This window comes from Oncorhynchus gorbuscha, unplaced genomic scaffold (assembly GCF_021184085.1).
Source record: "Oncorhynchus gorbuscha isolate QuinsamMale2020 ecotype Even-year unplaced genomic scaffold, OgorEven_v1.0 Un_scaffold_8035, whole genome shotgun sequence".
Taxonomy (NCBI): domain Eukaryota; kingdom Metazoa; phylum Chordata; class Actinopteri; order Salmoniformes; family Salmonidae; genus Oncorhynchus; species Oncorhynchus gorbuscha.
This window is the reverse complement of record NW_025751299.1, coordinates 1-15,772: the sequence shown is the minus strand read 5'-3', so window position 1 is coordinate 15,772 and position 15,772 is coordinate 1. Positions and strand designations below refer to the sequence as shown.

At 39.2% G+C, this 15,772-nt stretch overlaps 1 protein-coding gene across 3 annotated transcripts; it reads right to left on the bottom strand.

Annotated features, from left to right (window-relative positions):
- Positions 1–2,710: 2,710 nt before the first annotated feature.
- On the bottom strand, positions 2,711–14,962 carry LOC124029875 (zinc finger protein OZF-like). Of its 3 annotated transcripts, none has more exons than XM_046341439.1 (3): positions 14,862–14,962; positions 12,138–12,386; positions 2,711–4,567 (listed from the first exon to the last, which is right to left on the bottom strand). In XM_046341439.1, exons 2-3 carry the CDS (start codon positions 12,238–12,240, stop codon positions 3,252–3,254), a joined length of 1,419 nt encoding a protein of 472 aa, XP_046197395.1. In that variant the 5' UTR covers positions 12,241–12,386; positions 14,862–14,962; the 3' UTR covers positions 2,711–3,251. The 3 variants fall into 3 exon arrangements, with proteins under 3 accessions (XP_046197395.1, XP_046197394.1, XP_046197396.1); XM_046341438.1 differs by having other exon boundaries at positions 14,866–14,907; XM_046341440.1 differs by lacking the exon at positions 14,862–14,962 and adding an exon at positions 13,999–14,234.
- Between the last annotated feature and the right edge of the window lie 810 nt (positions 14,963–15,772).

The window sequence follows — 15,772 nt, the reverse complement described above, 5'->3', positions numbered from 1 at the left end:
TGGCGCTTGTAAAGCCAGGGTAGTGGGTTCGATCCCCGGGACCACCCATACGTAGAATGTATGCACACATGACTGTAAGTCGCTTTGGATAAAAGCGTCTGCTAAAATGGCATATATTATATATTACTTAATGTGCTGGTGACATCACAGGGTCAGAGTGAACTCCTGACTGTAGTCATACAAAAACACTCCAGGCACTCAGCCCATAAGAACCATTCATACTGTCAGATCTAATATGAAGAACTGAATACAACCATAAGAACCATTCATACTGTCAGATCTAATATGAAGAACTGAATACAACCATAAACCATTCATACTGAACTGAATACATTTCATACTGTCAGATCTAATATGAAGAACTGAATACAACCATAAGAACCATTCATACTGTCAGATCTAACATGAAGAACTGAATACTAAAGAGAAGAAGAGGTTGACCAGTACATATTCATGTAACTTTATTTTTCATTGGCAGATCAATAAAGTTTGCTTCAATGCAGTTATCCAAACACATTCATGATCAGTAACTAAAATAACTCATCTAGTTTGAAAGACAATTAATAAACACATGGATTAATTTCATAAACTGTGTATCATTAAATAAAGTTGTAAAATAATCCCCCCAAACTAGTGGTGAAAAGTGATCATCACACCATCTCTATCTGATACATGTTAGGGGCGGAAGGTAGACTTGTGGTTAGAGCGTTGGGCCAGTAACCAAAAGGTCCCCGAGCTGACAAGGTAAAACTCTGTTGTTCTGCCTCTGAACAAGGCAGTTTACCAACTGTTCCTAAGCCATCATTGTAATTAAGAATTTGTTCTTAACCGACTTGCCTAGTTAAATAAAGGTTCAATAAAAAAGTGTCTACTAACTCCTTCCCACAGAATACTGCAGAGGGACAACCTGGTCTCAGGGCAAAACGTATTATACTGAACTGCTCACGAACAGTATATATAAACAAAGTTGTGCACAACATTTGAGAGACATTAGCTTTTTGTGCTGGATCTTTTTATTTCAGCTCATGAAACCAACACTTTACATGTTTAGTTTATATTGGAGGTCCAATGTAATGTAACCTAACATAGATTAGGGCCTCATTTATTTTAATTGACTGATTTCCTTTTACAAACTGTAAATCTTTGAAATTGTTACGTTTAGATTGTTGTTCAGTATAATACGACTTGCAGGACGTATCATATGTTAAGAATTACAATTCGTATGTTATTTTACGCATTGCTATTCATACAATATGTTACGAACTTGTAATATGTAAGATATGTTACGAATTCCAATTTGTTGTTGCTGACGTTAGCTTGGTTAGGGGTGAGGGGTTTAAGATAGAGTCAAATGGGTTTAGGAGAAAGGGTAGCTAACATGCTAAGTAATAGCTAAAAAGTAGTAAGTAGTTGCCAAGTGATGAGATTCAAACACTCTGACAAGGTGCACACTGATTGGTAAAGTAAAGAGAGGCTAAAATCTAGAACGCTCCCTCTCCTCTGCACAGTTCTCTCACAGTGAGAACCAATCGGATTACAGTGTTCTACGCTTTCTTCATTTGATCCAATTACAACTTCTTTTATGAGATGAGAATTAAGTGATGGAGTGACTTTATTCTTAGCTGATCAGAGAACCGATGAGGCTTTTCTCCTTAACCTCACGAGGGTAGGGGTCACTATTTTCACCTCCGGATTAAAAGCGTTCTCAAAGTAAACTGCTTGCTACTCAGGACCAGAAGCTAGGAAATGCATACAATTAGTAGAATTGGAAAGACAACACTCCAAAGTTTCTAAAACTTAAAACATATTGTCTGTGAGTATAACAGAACTGAAAAGGCAGGCAAAAACATGAGGAAAATCCATCCAGGAAGTGCCATTATTTTGAAATGGCTGTTTTTCCAATGAAAGCCTATCCACCATTTAAAGGGATAAGACCCAGATTCCGTTCCCTATGGCTAACACTAGATGTGAACAGTCTTTAGACATTGTTTCAGGCTTGTATTCTGAAGAATGAGGGAGAATGACCACATTGAGTCAGTGGATAGTGGGATGTCCCCAGAGCTGGGTCCTGCAGAGTGCACCTTTCTTGTTGTTCTTTTATATTGACGACGCTGTTTCCAGTTTAAATATAATCTATTATTTAGGCTAAAAACAACCTGAGGATTGATTATAAACAAAGATTTACATGTTTCTACAAACTTTACGGATACTATTTGGAATTTTCGTCTGCCTCTTGTGACCGCATTTGAGCCATTGGATTACAGAACAAAATGTACCAACAAAATGGAGGTTTCAAGATATAAAGAGGGACTTTATCGAACAAAATGAACATTTATTGTGTAACTGGGAGTGTTGTATGAAGATCATCATATTTCTGACTTATGAAGAAAGACAACACTCAAAGTTTCTAAAACTTAAAACATATTGTCTGTGAGTATAACAGAACTGAAAAGGCAGGCAAAAACATGAGGAAAATTCATCCAGGAAGTGCCATTATTTTGAAATGGCTGTTTTTCTATTCACCATTTAAAGGGATAAGACCCAATTCCGTTTTGGCTAACACTAGATGTGAACAGTCTTTAGACATTGTTTCAGGCTTGTATTCTGAAGAATGAGGAAATGACCACATTGAGTCAGTGGATAGTGGGATGTCCCCAGAGCTGGGTCCTGCAGAGGCACCTTTCTTGTTTTTCTTTTATATTGACCAGTTGAAATATTATCTATTATTTAGGCTAAAAACAACCTGAGGATTGATTATAAACATAGTTTTACATGTTTCTACAAACTTTACAGGATACTATTTGGAATTTTCGTCTGCCTCTTGTGACCTCATTTGAGCCATTGGATTACAGAACAAAATGTGCCAACAAAATGGAGGTTTCAAGATATAAAGAGGGACTTTATCGAACAAAATGAACATTTATTGTGTAACTGGGAGTGTTGTGAGTGCAACCATATGAAGATCATCATATTTCTGACTTTCGTGCCAGTCTACTTGGCTGGTAACTGTATGTAATGTTTTGTGTGCTGAGTGCCGTCCTCAGATAATCGCATAGTTTGCTTTTGCCTTAAAGCCTTTTTGAAATCTGACATGGCGGCTAGATTAACAAGTTAAGCTCTATTTTGATGTATTACACTTGTGATTTCATGAAATGTAAATATTTAGAGTAATTCAATTTGAATTGGTCACTCTGCAATTTCACCGGATGTTGACGAGGTGGGACACAACCGTCCCAGGTACCCACATGAAGTTAATGTATACGTTGGTGTGTTTTTAAGTTGCCCAGGTGAGAGAAACTCTTCCCACAGTCAGAGCAGAAGTAAGGCTTCTCTCCTGTATGTATACGTTCATGTGATTTCAAGGTATCCGATCGGGAGAAACGTTTTCCACAGAAAGAGCAGTAGTAAGGCTTCTCTCCTGTATGTATACGTTCATGTGATTTCAAGGTACCCGATCGGGAGAAACGTTTTCCACAGTCAGAGCAGGAGTAAGGCTTCTCTCCTGTATGTATACGTTCATGTGATTTCAAGGTAGTCGACAGGGAGAAACTCTTCCCACAATCAGAGCAGAAGTAAGGCTTCTCTCCTGTATGTATTAATTGGTGTGATTTTAAGGTGGTCTTTTGAGAGAATCTCTCCCCACATTCAGGGCAGAAGTAAGGCTTTTCTCCTGTATGGATATGTTGGTGTGTTTTTAAGGTATCCAGTCGAGAGAAACTCACCCCACAGTCAGAGCAGGAGTAAGGCTTCTCTCCTGTATGTATACGTTCATGTGATTTCAAGGTACTCGATAGGGAGAAACTCTTCCCACATTCAGGGCAGAAGTAAGGCTTTTCTCCTGTATGGATACGTTGGTGTGCTTTTAAGGTGTCCAGTCGAGAGAAACTCGCCCCACACTCAGAGCAGGAGTAAGGCTTCTCTCCAGTATGTACTTGTTTGTGTGCTTTTAAGCTGCTCGTTTGAGAGAATCTCTCCCCACAGTCAGAACAGGAGTATGGCTTTTCTCCTGTGTGTGTTCTCTGATGAACTTTTAGATAAGTTGACTTTGTGAAGCCTTTTCCACAGTCAGAACAGGAGTATGGCTTCTCTCCTGTGTGTATTCTCTGATGAACTTGTAGCTCATATAATGTTTTAAAACATTTCCCACAGTCAGAGCAAGAGTATGGCTTCTCCCCTGTATGTATACGTTCATGTGATTTTAAGTGGGAAAGCTGAGAGAAACTAGTCCCACAGTCAGGGCAGAAGAAAGGCTTCTCTCCTGTGTGTGTTGTCTGATGACGTTTTAGCTCATTTGATGTTTTAAAACATTTTCCACAGTCAGAGCAGGAATAAGGCTTCGCTCCTGTGTGTATACGTTGGTGTGTTTTTAAGGTGCCCAGATGAGAGAAACTCGCCCCACAGTCAGAGCAGGAGTAAGGCTTCTCTCCTGTGTGTATTTTTAGGTGTATTCTTAGCTTTGATAGAAATGGGAAAATCTCTTCACAATGTGGGCAGTGATGAGACCTCTTAGCTCTCTGATCTTCCTGCTGTTGCTCTCTGGATGTGGAGAATGTCTCAACATGGTATCCTGTGTGAACATCAGAAAAAACAGTCAGTTGGTGTGATATACATGTTAATCAAATGCATTTTATGAATCCCTTTTTCATCAGTAGTTGTCACAAAGTGCTTAACCTGTCTGGTTCAAATCCCATAATTACAATTATTTTACACCATTTTAAAGATAAACTTCTTGTAAATCCAGCCACAGTGTTCGATTTCAAATAGGCTTTACGGCGAAAGCACACCAAACGATTATGTTAGGTCAGCACCTAGTCACAGAAAACCATACAGTCATTTTCCAGCCAAGGAGAGGTCTCATAAAAGTCAGAAGTAGCGATTAAATGAATCACTAACATTTGATGATCTTCATCAGATGGCACTCAGAGGACTTCATGTTACACAATAAATGTGTGTTTTGTTCGATAAAGTTCATCTTTATGTCCAAAAAAACCCATTTGAAATTGGTGTGTTGTGTTCAGAAATGCATTTTCTCAAACAAACATCCGGTGAAAGTAAAGAGAGCCACATCAGAAATACTCATCATAAACATTGATAAAAGATACAAGTGTTAAACATACGAATGCAGATAAACTTCCTCTTAATGCAACCGCTGTGTCAGATTTCAAAAAGGCTTTACGGCGAAAGCACACTGAGATTATGTTAGGTCAGCGACTAGACACAGAAACCCATACAGCCATTTTCCAACCAAGGAGAGCTTCACAAAAGTCAGAAATAGCATTAAAATTAATCACTTACCTTTGATGATCTTCATCTGGTGGCACTCCCAGGTCTCCATGTTAGACAACAAATGTTTGTTTTCTTCGATAAAGTTCATCTTTATGTCCAAATACCTCAGTTTTGTTGGTGCGTTTAGTTCAGAAATCCAAAGGCACAATAAGCACTCTCGAAAAGTCAAAAAACACAATAAAAGATAGTAGAAACATGTCAAACGATGTTTAAAATCAATCTTCAGGTTGCTTTTGTCATAAATAATCAATAATATTTCAACCGGACAAAAGCTTCGTCAATGGAAAAAGGTAAACAAGAAATGCGCGCTCCCGATCACGTGCCTGGCTCATGGATGGAAATTTCCACTGTCCTCTCATTGAAAGCGGTGTATCTCCCTCATTTTTCAGAGTAAAAGCCTGAAACAATGCCTAAAGACTGGTCACATGTTGAGGAAGACAGATTTCCACTGGGTCCTAAGTCTTTGTATGGTGGATAGGCTTTCAATGGAAAAACAGCCTTTCAAAATAATAGTACTTCCTGGTTGGATTTTCCTTGGGTTTTCTGCCATATCAGTTCTGTTATGTTCAGTTCTGTTATACTCACAGACATTATTTTAACAGTTTTGGAAACTTCAGAGTGCTTTCTATACAAATCTACTAATTATATGCATATCCTAGCTTATGGGCCTGCGTAGCAAGCAGATTAATTTGGGCACGCTGTTCATCCAAAATTCTAAATGCTGCCCCCTACCCAGTGAAGTTAACAGAAATCCAGCCTAAAATCCCCAAAGAGCAAGAAATGCAGATGTAGAAGCACAGTGGCCACAAAAAAACTCCCTAGAAAGCAGGAACCTAGGAAGAAACCTAGAGAGGAACCAGGCTCAGAGTGGTGACCAGTCCTTTTCTGGCCATACCGAGTGACAGGTAGCCTAGTGGTTAGAGCAACCAAAAGGTTGCAAGATCGAATCCCTGAGCTGACAAGGTAAAAATCTGCCGTTCTGCCCCTGAACAAGGCAGTTAACCCACTGTTCCTAGGCTGTCATTGAAAATAATAATTGGTTCCCTAACTGACTTGCCTAGTTAACCTGTTTGGGTGCATGTCCAAACGCTAGTGGGACAACTACGACAACATCTGGTGAAATTTCAGAGCGCGAAATTCAAAATACAAAAAACATAATATTAAACATTCATGAAAATACAAGTGTCTGACATAATTTAAAAGCTTCTTGTTAATCCAACTGCGTTGTCAGATTTCAAAAAGGCTTTACGGAGAAAGCATACCATGCTATTATCTGAGGACAGCTCCCCACGTCAAAATACTTTTTCAACCAGCACAGGCGTCACAAAGACAGCAATTAAATAAATCACTTACCTTTGAAGATCTTCCTCTGATTGAAATCCCAAGGGTCCCAGCTACACAATGAATGGTTGCTTTGTTCGATAAAGTCTTTCATTATATCCCAAAACTGTCAGTTTAGTTGGCGCGCTTGATTCAGTAATTCACTCGTTCAACATGCACACAAACAAATCCAAAAGTTACCGGTAAAGTTGGTCCAAACAAGTCAAATGATGTTGCTAATTAATCCTCAGGTATTCTAATATCTAAATAAACAATCATATTTAATACGGAGAATAGTGTGTTCAATAGCGAAGACGAATAATGAAGAGCGCATTCTCGTTGATGCGCGCAACATGGCTACTTTTCTAATGGGGGACACTTTGGAAAAACTACAAATACTTGTTCATTTTTCAAAACACAAGCCTGAAACCCTTTCTAAAGACTGTTGACATCTAGTGGAAGCAAAAGGAACTGCAGTCTGGGTCCTATCTATTTGTATATCCCATAGGCAAGCATTGAAAAAAACTGTGACCTCAAATAAAGAATATTCTGGATGGATTTTCCTCTAGGTTTTCGCCTGTCATATCAGTTCTGTTATACCCACAGACATTATTTTAACGGTTTTAGAAACTTCAGAGTGTTTTCTATCCAATGCCATCAAGTATATGCATATCCTGGCTTTTGGGCAGTTTACTTTGGGCACGTCAGTCATCCGAAATTCCGGACAATAACCAGTATGTAAAGGAAGTTAAATAAAGGTTCAATTTTTATTTATTAATGAATTAATACACTAACAATAGTGGTGAAATAAATTAATGCATTCTAAAGTTACAAATGTCCATGTTTTTGAAAGAAACAAATGACCCAGATACTCAACTAGTCTTAAAAAAGGGCCGTTTTATTGCTTCTTTTAATCAGCACCACAGTTTTCAGCTGTGCTAACATAATTGCAAAAGGGTTTTGTAATGATCAATTAGCCCTTTAAAATGATAAACTTGGATTAGCTAACACAACACAACTCATTTTATATCATCCTCCACTCACTATCACAAGGGTTAGAAACTATACATACTCACTTCATAGAACTTTAAAACACTGGCAGTTTGTCTACTTCACTTCTTTAGTCTACTCTCTGAACACTCCAGATAGACCAGTGAATAAAACAAATGCTGACAATACTGGTGTCATCCATACAAGTCTCAGTAGCATGAAATAACATCTACACTGCATTCAAAAAGTAAATAGACCCCTTGATTTTTTTACACGTCTTGTTACATTACAGACTTATTCTAAAATTGATGAAATCGTTTTTTCCCCCTTCACATCAATCTACAAACAATACCCCATAATGGCATCACAATACCCCAAAATGACATCGCAATACCCCATAATGACATCACAATACCCCCATAATGACATCACAATACCCCAAAATGATAAGGGCAAAAACAGGTTTTTAGAAATAACTGAAATATTACAGTTATGTAAGTATTCAGGCCCTTTATACAATAGTTAGCTGAAGCACCTCTGGCAGCAATTACAGCCTTGAGTCTTGTTGGATATGAAGCTACAAGCTTGGCACACTTGTATTTGGGGAGTTTCTCCCATTCTTCTCTGCAGAAGCTCTCAAGCTCTGTCAGGTTGGATGGGGATCGTCTCTGTAAAGCTATTTTCAGGTCTCTCCAGAGATGTTTGATCGGGTTCAAGTCCGGGCTCTGGCTGGGCCACTCAATGACATTCAGAGACTTGTACCGAAGCCACTCCCACGTTGTCTTGGCTGTGTGCTTCGGGTCGTTGTCCTGTTGGAAGGTGAATCTTCACCCCAGTCTGACGTCCCGAGTGCTCTCAAGTTGGTTTTCATAAAGGATCTCTCTATACTTTGCTACGTTCATCTGTCCCTTGATCCTGACTAATCACCCAGTCCCTGCCGCTGAAAAACATCCCCACAGCATTCTGCTGCCACCACCATGCTTCACCGTAGGGTTGGTGCCAGGTTTGCTCCAGACATGACGCTTGGCATTCAGGCCAAAGAGTTCAATCTTGGTTTCATCAGACCAGAGAATCTTGTTTCTCATGGTCAGAGTCATTTAGGTGCCTTTTGGCAAATTCCAAGTGGACAGTCATGTGCCTTTTACGGAGGAGTGGCTTCCGTCTGGGCACTCTACCATAAAGGCATGATTAGCGGAGTCCTGCAGAGATGGTTGTCCTTCTGGAAGATTCTCTCATCTCCATAGAGGAACTCTGGAGCTCTGACAGAGAAGAACCATCGGGTTCTTGGCCACCTCCCTGACCAAAGCTCTAGGAAGAGTCTTGGTGGTTCCAAACTTCTTCCATTGAAGAATAATGGAGGCCTCTGTGTTTTTGGGGACCTTTAATTCTGCAGAAATGTTTTGGTACCTGTCTCCAGATCTGTGCCGACACAATCCTGTCATGGAGCTCTACGGACAAATCCTTCCACCTCATGACTTGGTTTTAACTCTGACATGCAGTGTCAAATGTGGGACCTGACATAGACAGGTGTGTGCCTGTCCAAATCATGTCCAATCAATTGAATTTACCACAGGTGGACTCCAATCAAGTTGTAGAAACATCTCAAGGATCATCTCATAGCAAAAGGTCTGAAAACTTATGTAAATAAGCTTCTTTTTTTATTTTATTACATTTGCAAGAATTTCTAAAAACCTGTTTTGGCTTTGTCATTATGGGGTATTGTGATGTCATTATGGGGTATTGTGATGTCATTATGGGATATGGTGATGTCATTATGGGATATTGTGTGTAGATTGACGAGGAAACACATTTTTAGAAGAAGGCTGTAACGTACTAAATTGGGAGAAATGGGAGGGGTCTGACAGTGCCCTCGGAAAGTATTCAGACCCCTTGACTTTTTCCTCATTGTTATGTTACAGCCTAATTCTATAATTAAATAAAAATATATCCTCAGCAATCTACACACAATACCCCATAATGACAAAGTGAAAACAGGTTTAGACATTTTTGCAAATGTATAAAAACAAAAAAAACTGAAAAACAAGAGACTCAAAATTGAGTTCAGATGCTTCCTGTTTCCAATGATCATCCTTGAGATGTTTCTACAACTTGATTTATACAAAATATTAAATATCCACTACTGTTCAAATGTCTGGGGTCACGTAGAAATGTCCTTGTTTTGAAAGAAAAGCACATTGTTTGTCCATTAAAATAACATCAAACTGATCAGAAATACAGTGAAGACATTGTTATTGTTGTAAATGACTATTGTAGCTGGAAACTGGCAGATATTTTATGGAATATCTATCTACTTTTGCAATTATGTTAGTACAGCTGAAAACTGTGGTGCTCAGTAAAGAAGCAATACAACTGGCCTTTGCAACTCTGCCTGGAAGGCCAGCATCCCGGAGTCTCCTCTTCGCTGTTGACGTTGAGACTGGTGTTAAGTGACCCCAAAATTTTGAAATGAACTCAGGTTCATCCTGTTTCCATTGATCATCATTGAGATGTTTCTACAACTTGATCTATAAAATATTAAATATATATGTATCAGATATAAATCATCAGGATGTGGTAGTCTACTGGTTATGTTCAACACTTCTCCAATCGTTGTTGAGATCTGATATTCTCGAGACGAAGGTCTATATCATATTTCTCAAATCCTTTTCAGGCTAAATTCCAGCCGACCATGGAGAGAACAGTAATGCCGAACTACACCGAAAACAATACATAAATGCAACATGTAAAGTGTTGGTCCCATGTTTCATGAGCTGAAATAAGAAAATCTCTGAAATTTTCCAACACACACAAAAAGCTTATTTATCTCAAATTGTGTGCACAAATATGTTTACATCCCTGTTATTGAGCCTTTCCCTTTTACCAAGATAATCCATCCACCTGACAGGTGTGGCATATCAAGAAGCTGATAAAACAGCATAATCACTACACAGTTGCACCTTGTGCTGGGAACAATTAAAGGACACTTTAAAAGGTACAGTTTTTTCCCCAGAGAATTGAATGTTCATTTCTCTACCATAAGCTGCCTCCAACGTCGTATTAGAGTATTTGTCAGTACGTCCAACCAGCCTCACAATCATAGACCACGTGTAACAACGTCAGCCCAGGACCTGAGGTGGGTCTGCCTGCCAAGGCCCACCCATGGCTGCACCCCTGCCCAGTCATCTGAACTCTACAGGTTAGGGTCTAATTCATTTCCAATGACTGATGTCCTTATAAATATATATATATACTAGGCAAATCAGTTAAGAACAATTCTTACTAACAATGACGGCCTTCCGGGGGTAACAGTGGGTTAACTGCCTTGATCAGGGGCAGAACGACAGATTTTTACCTTGTCAGCTCAGGGATTCGATCCAGCAACCTTTCGGTTACTGGCCCAATGCTCTAACCACGAGGCTACCTGCCACCCCTTAAATGAACTATAACTCAGTAAAATCGTTGAATTTGTTGCATGTTGCGTTTATATTTATGTACACTATTTTCATTCAAGAAGCTGGTGAAGAGCTACAAAAGGAAGTAAATAGCCCCAATGGACTGAAAGATGATGGAATTTCATCAAACTTATGAGCTCCCGAGTGTGCTAGAGGTGTCAGACACCCTGGTTAGATTCCAGGCTGTATCACAGCGGTCTAAGGCACTGCATCTCAGTGCTAGAGGCGTCACTACAGACACCCTGGTTAGATTCCAGGCTGTATCACAGCGGTCTAAGGCACTGCATCTCAGTGCTAGAGGCGTCACTACAGACACCCTGGTTAGATTCCAGGCTGTATCACAGCGGTCTAAGGCACTGCATCTCAGTGCTAGAGGCGTCACTACAGACACCCTGGTTAGATTCCAGGCTGTATCACAACAGGCCGTGATTGGGAGTCCCATAGGGCGGTGCACAATTGGCCAAGTGTCATCCGGGTTTGGCCGGTGTAGGCCGTCATTGTAAATAATAATTGGTTCTTAAATGACTTGCCTAGTTAAATGAAATAATAATAATAATAATAGTTAAATTATAATAATAATAGTTAGGCTCTTTATGAGCATTAGCTGCTACTTCACTGCAATCCCGTTTTTTTAAAAGTGTCCCTGTGTGACATTCTGCTCTAATTTGCTCACCAAACAGTAATTCAAGAAGATTTAAATGCATATCACCTAATGATTAATTAGTAGTCCACATCCCATGAAATTGATTGAAATCAAACGATTGGCATGCAGACGCAGCTTGGTCATTTCACTGGTAAAACGTGAAGAATTATAATTCAATATTGACAGTGATGATGTCATGGCCTATTTTGAAATGAGCTATGCCTAACTTAGTGATTGAGGGTATTAAACATGTTCAACGTTCTTGAGACACTGTGTGGGCAAAAGCAGGCGATACAAGTTTAAATTGTTTTTGCTTCGCTGTGAAGTCTTGAGTTGTTCAGGGATGTGTGATGTCAGAATTACAGAATTCAACCTAGCAATAGACTGGTCATAAATTATGGAGGTCTAATATATGAAGATAATTTATAGATAGAACCAGCTCTTACCATGACTAACAATTGTCCTAATCTTCTCCTCCTCTTCTTCATCTTTAAGGTTGACATTCAGCTCCAGTGTTTGACTGCAGTCTTCCAGATTCACTGATGCCATCTCTGGATCCTGCAAGGCAAACTGGGCTCCACTGTCACAATCAGGACCCAGTGACTGTAGGTTTCTACTCAGTGTGGAAGGAGAGTGGCAGGCTGGGTTTGTCCTCACTGTTGATATTACTGGCCTCAGACTTAATCTGAGTCGGTCTGTAGTAATAAAGACAAACGGACACAAAAGTTATTTTCTTGACAGTTCTGGCACTTTATTCTGTAAAAATATTTTCTTGTTTTTCTTGTTCAATTATCTAATTTCAGTAGATCCGGTAGCTAATCCCTGACAATACATTCATTCACATTAGACACAAAGTACAGATTTTAAATTGCACAACATAAGTGCACTTAATCTGTAGTAGATTTCCTAAATTCACATAAATGACTCAAAAACCATTTAGTACAAGATCACAGTATGTTTCAGGCAGCACTATGTACTATTTTATGAATAACCTTGTCTTCACTGTATTATTTCTCTCACAAAAACCAAATGTATTTCCCATTCACACCATATTAAGAATTATCAGGGGTCGTACAGTGGCAAGTCAAATTCAAGGACTTTTCAGGCACTAATATTAATTTACTTGAAGCCCTGTGTGAAAACCCTGAATTATAGATAAATATAGAAACTACTGAATGTGTCTGAATATTAGTACACATGTAAAGAACTGATAATCATTACATTCAGCTTCAAAACTGTAGAGCAACTGAAATGTTCTCTCTCTGATGAGGCACTACCTGCACTGAAGTCCGTTGATGCAGACCTCCTATGGTATCATGGAGGTCCGCAAACAAACATTTAAGGTCAATGTCTGTCTAATTCAGCACTAAGAAAATAAACCAAGAAATCCCTATTAACTTCTACAACACAATCCCCTTCCCCAAAAAACTCTCCCACACCTCCAATAAACATTATCAAGAGAACCCTTTCTGTGTTTGCAAACATTGGGGTTTATATCATGCTGAGACAATCCACCCCCAGATTATCCAGTACGTCCTCTTACTACAGGACCAGCCTTGGAAGCTCCATCAGTCTGGAGAGTAGGTCCTCTAACTACAGGACCAGCCATGGAAGCTCCATCAGTCTGACAGTAGGTCCTCTTACTACGGGACCAGCCATGGAAGCTCCATCAGTCTGACAGTAGGTCATCTTACTACGGGACCAGCCATGGAAGCTCCATCAGTCTGACAGTAGGTCCTCTAACTACGGGACCAGCCATGGAAGCTTCATCAGTCTGCATTGTAGTTCCACCAGTCTGTCTTACAGCCTCTGCATATGATAGATCATGACAGATTCTATATCTCTGAGCATCTCTCTGCACCTGGCATCCACCAAATGCTGCTCTTTGTCCTCTACACAATTGCAACACTTAACTGTCACATTGCTCCAACATTCACTGTAATCATGTTCCCCACAACACTTGGCACATCTTTTCACTCAACAGCTACATGTCCCATTCTTTGGCATGATGTAAGAAGGCCTTTATAAATACATTTGATTGGTTGATTGATGAGGCTGGGTCAAAATCTCTGACATTGAAGCTAAGGAATCCTATTCTGTACTTTTCCAGACAAAACCTTCTTACACCTCAACAGCACTGATAAGCTTCAACCACTCTGTCCCCCTTCACATGTTCTTTAACATTATCATCCATGGACATAGATATTGGGACCTCAGAGATTATTACTCCCTTCAACGTAGCATCAGCTCCAGGGTCATGGCTTCTGAGCTTCATCCCATTATGATTTTCCTTTTGAAGAATCTTACCTTCCTGAACCTGACCAGCACAAGATATTAACGATCTTCCATTTATTTTTTATTTCACCTTTATTTAACCAGGTAGGCTTGTTCAGAACAAGTTCTCATTTACATGGATGCAGCCTAGTTTAACTTCAACTATTTTTTATGGCCTTGGTTAATCAGATAGGGCCTCATTTACACCCTGTGGTTTCCTCAAACACCATCCCAACTTTCCACTCGGACACATTATTACTCTAGTTCCCTACCTTGGGCCTCTAGTTACTATACTACATGCGCCTCTACTACTACATGGGTGTCAAACTCATTCCATTGAGGGCCAAGTCTCCGCGGGTTTTATTTTTTCCTTTCAATTAAAACATAGACAATCAGTTTAGGTGAGTTCCTCACTAATTAGTGACCTTAATTCATTAATCAAGAAAAAGGATGGAGCGATAACCCGCAGACACTTGGTCCTCGTGTCGCCATTTCACCACGAGCAAAACCGCTGAAGCCGCCATTTGACCAGAAAACCATCCCGATCTCGAGCTTACAAATGAACAAGTATATGTAAACTCGCGAGATCAGGATGGTTTGGACGAGGCTATTTACCAGCTCATAAACATAATTTTACACAAAACCAAGAACATGTAAAAAACGAACTCAAATAGGTGGACTTTGACGAAATGATGTACATACACTCAGACAAACCCAAAGTCTAGTGACTTGAAAAATCATCGTTTTAAATCACGTTCTTCACTCACTCGGTTTGACCCCAAAATAACACGTACAATTAAAACCTTTATCAAACGTGATAATACCTTGACGGATTTGTTACCTAGCATGTTATATATTCTCTCGACATTAGAAAGGTTAAACATGCTATTACATACCTACAATAATACATTTGAAACGGACACAACCACTATCGAAATAACACAGTTCTGTGGTTTTCTACCCGGAACTTCCTGTTCCCAACTACGACATGTGCAACAGCGTCATCTTCTCCTCTGGTGTACTGACGTTTACACAAATATATATATATATGTTGCTATGTTGTTCAGGAACGTGTTGACCCTCATCACCTTCCGTTGTACTCATCAGAAAGATTTGTTTCACTTTTTTGTCCATTCAACAACAGAGCGATACGATCCTTGTTTCAGCAGGATGTTGTATCTATACCTTATGTCATGCCTTATTGGAATGGGTTTATTGATAATATCTGTTAGAAAAAAGTTTCCTTTAAAATTATTCATAAATATTATCCTGCCAACCACAATATGAAGAAGTTTAAGGAAAACATCATCTCAAATTGCTCCTTTTGTAATGACCACCCAGAAACAGTGTTGCATCTTTTTTGACATTGTATGCATGTAAGAAAACTGTGGCAAGACATCAGTAGGTTTATAATTGAACACATTTATGAATATTTTACACTATTGTGGAGAGATGTACTGTTTGGATTCTTTACATACAATAGAAATAAGCTGAAACATTTTTCTGTAATTAATTTAATTATTATTTTGGCCAAATTTCATATACACAAATGTAAATGTACAAACAGAAAACCACATTTTCGTACCCTACAAAAGGAAATGTAACTGTATTTTAAGACGGTTAAATGCTCTACTAACAAAAAAGCTTTTAGAATTGTAAGTATATGCATGTCCCTTAAGGTCCTTGTGTAATTGTAATGTGATATTGTACCCCCCAGCTCGATTGTCTATTGTTTATAATCTATGTATGCTTGTGTTCCCTCATGTGCTTTATGTATTGATTTGATATAAAAAATAATAATAAAAAA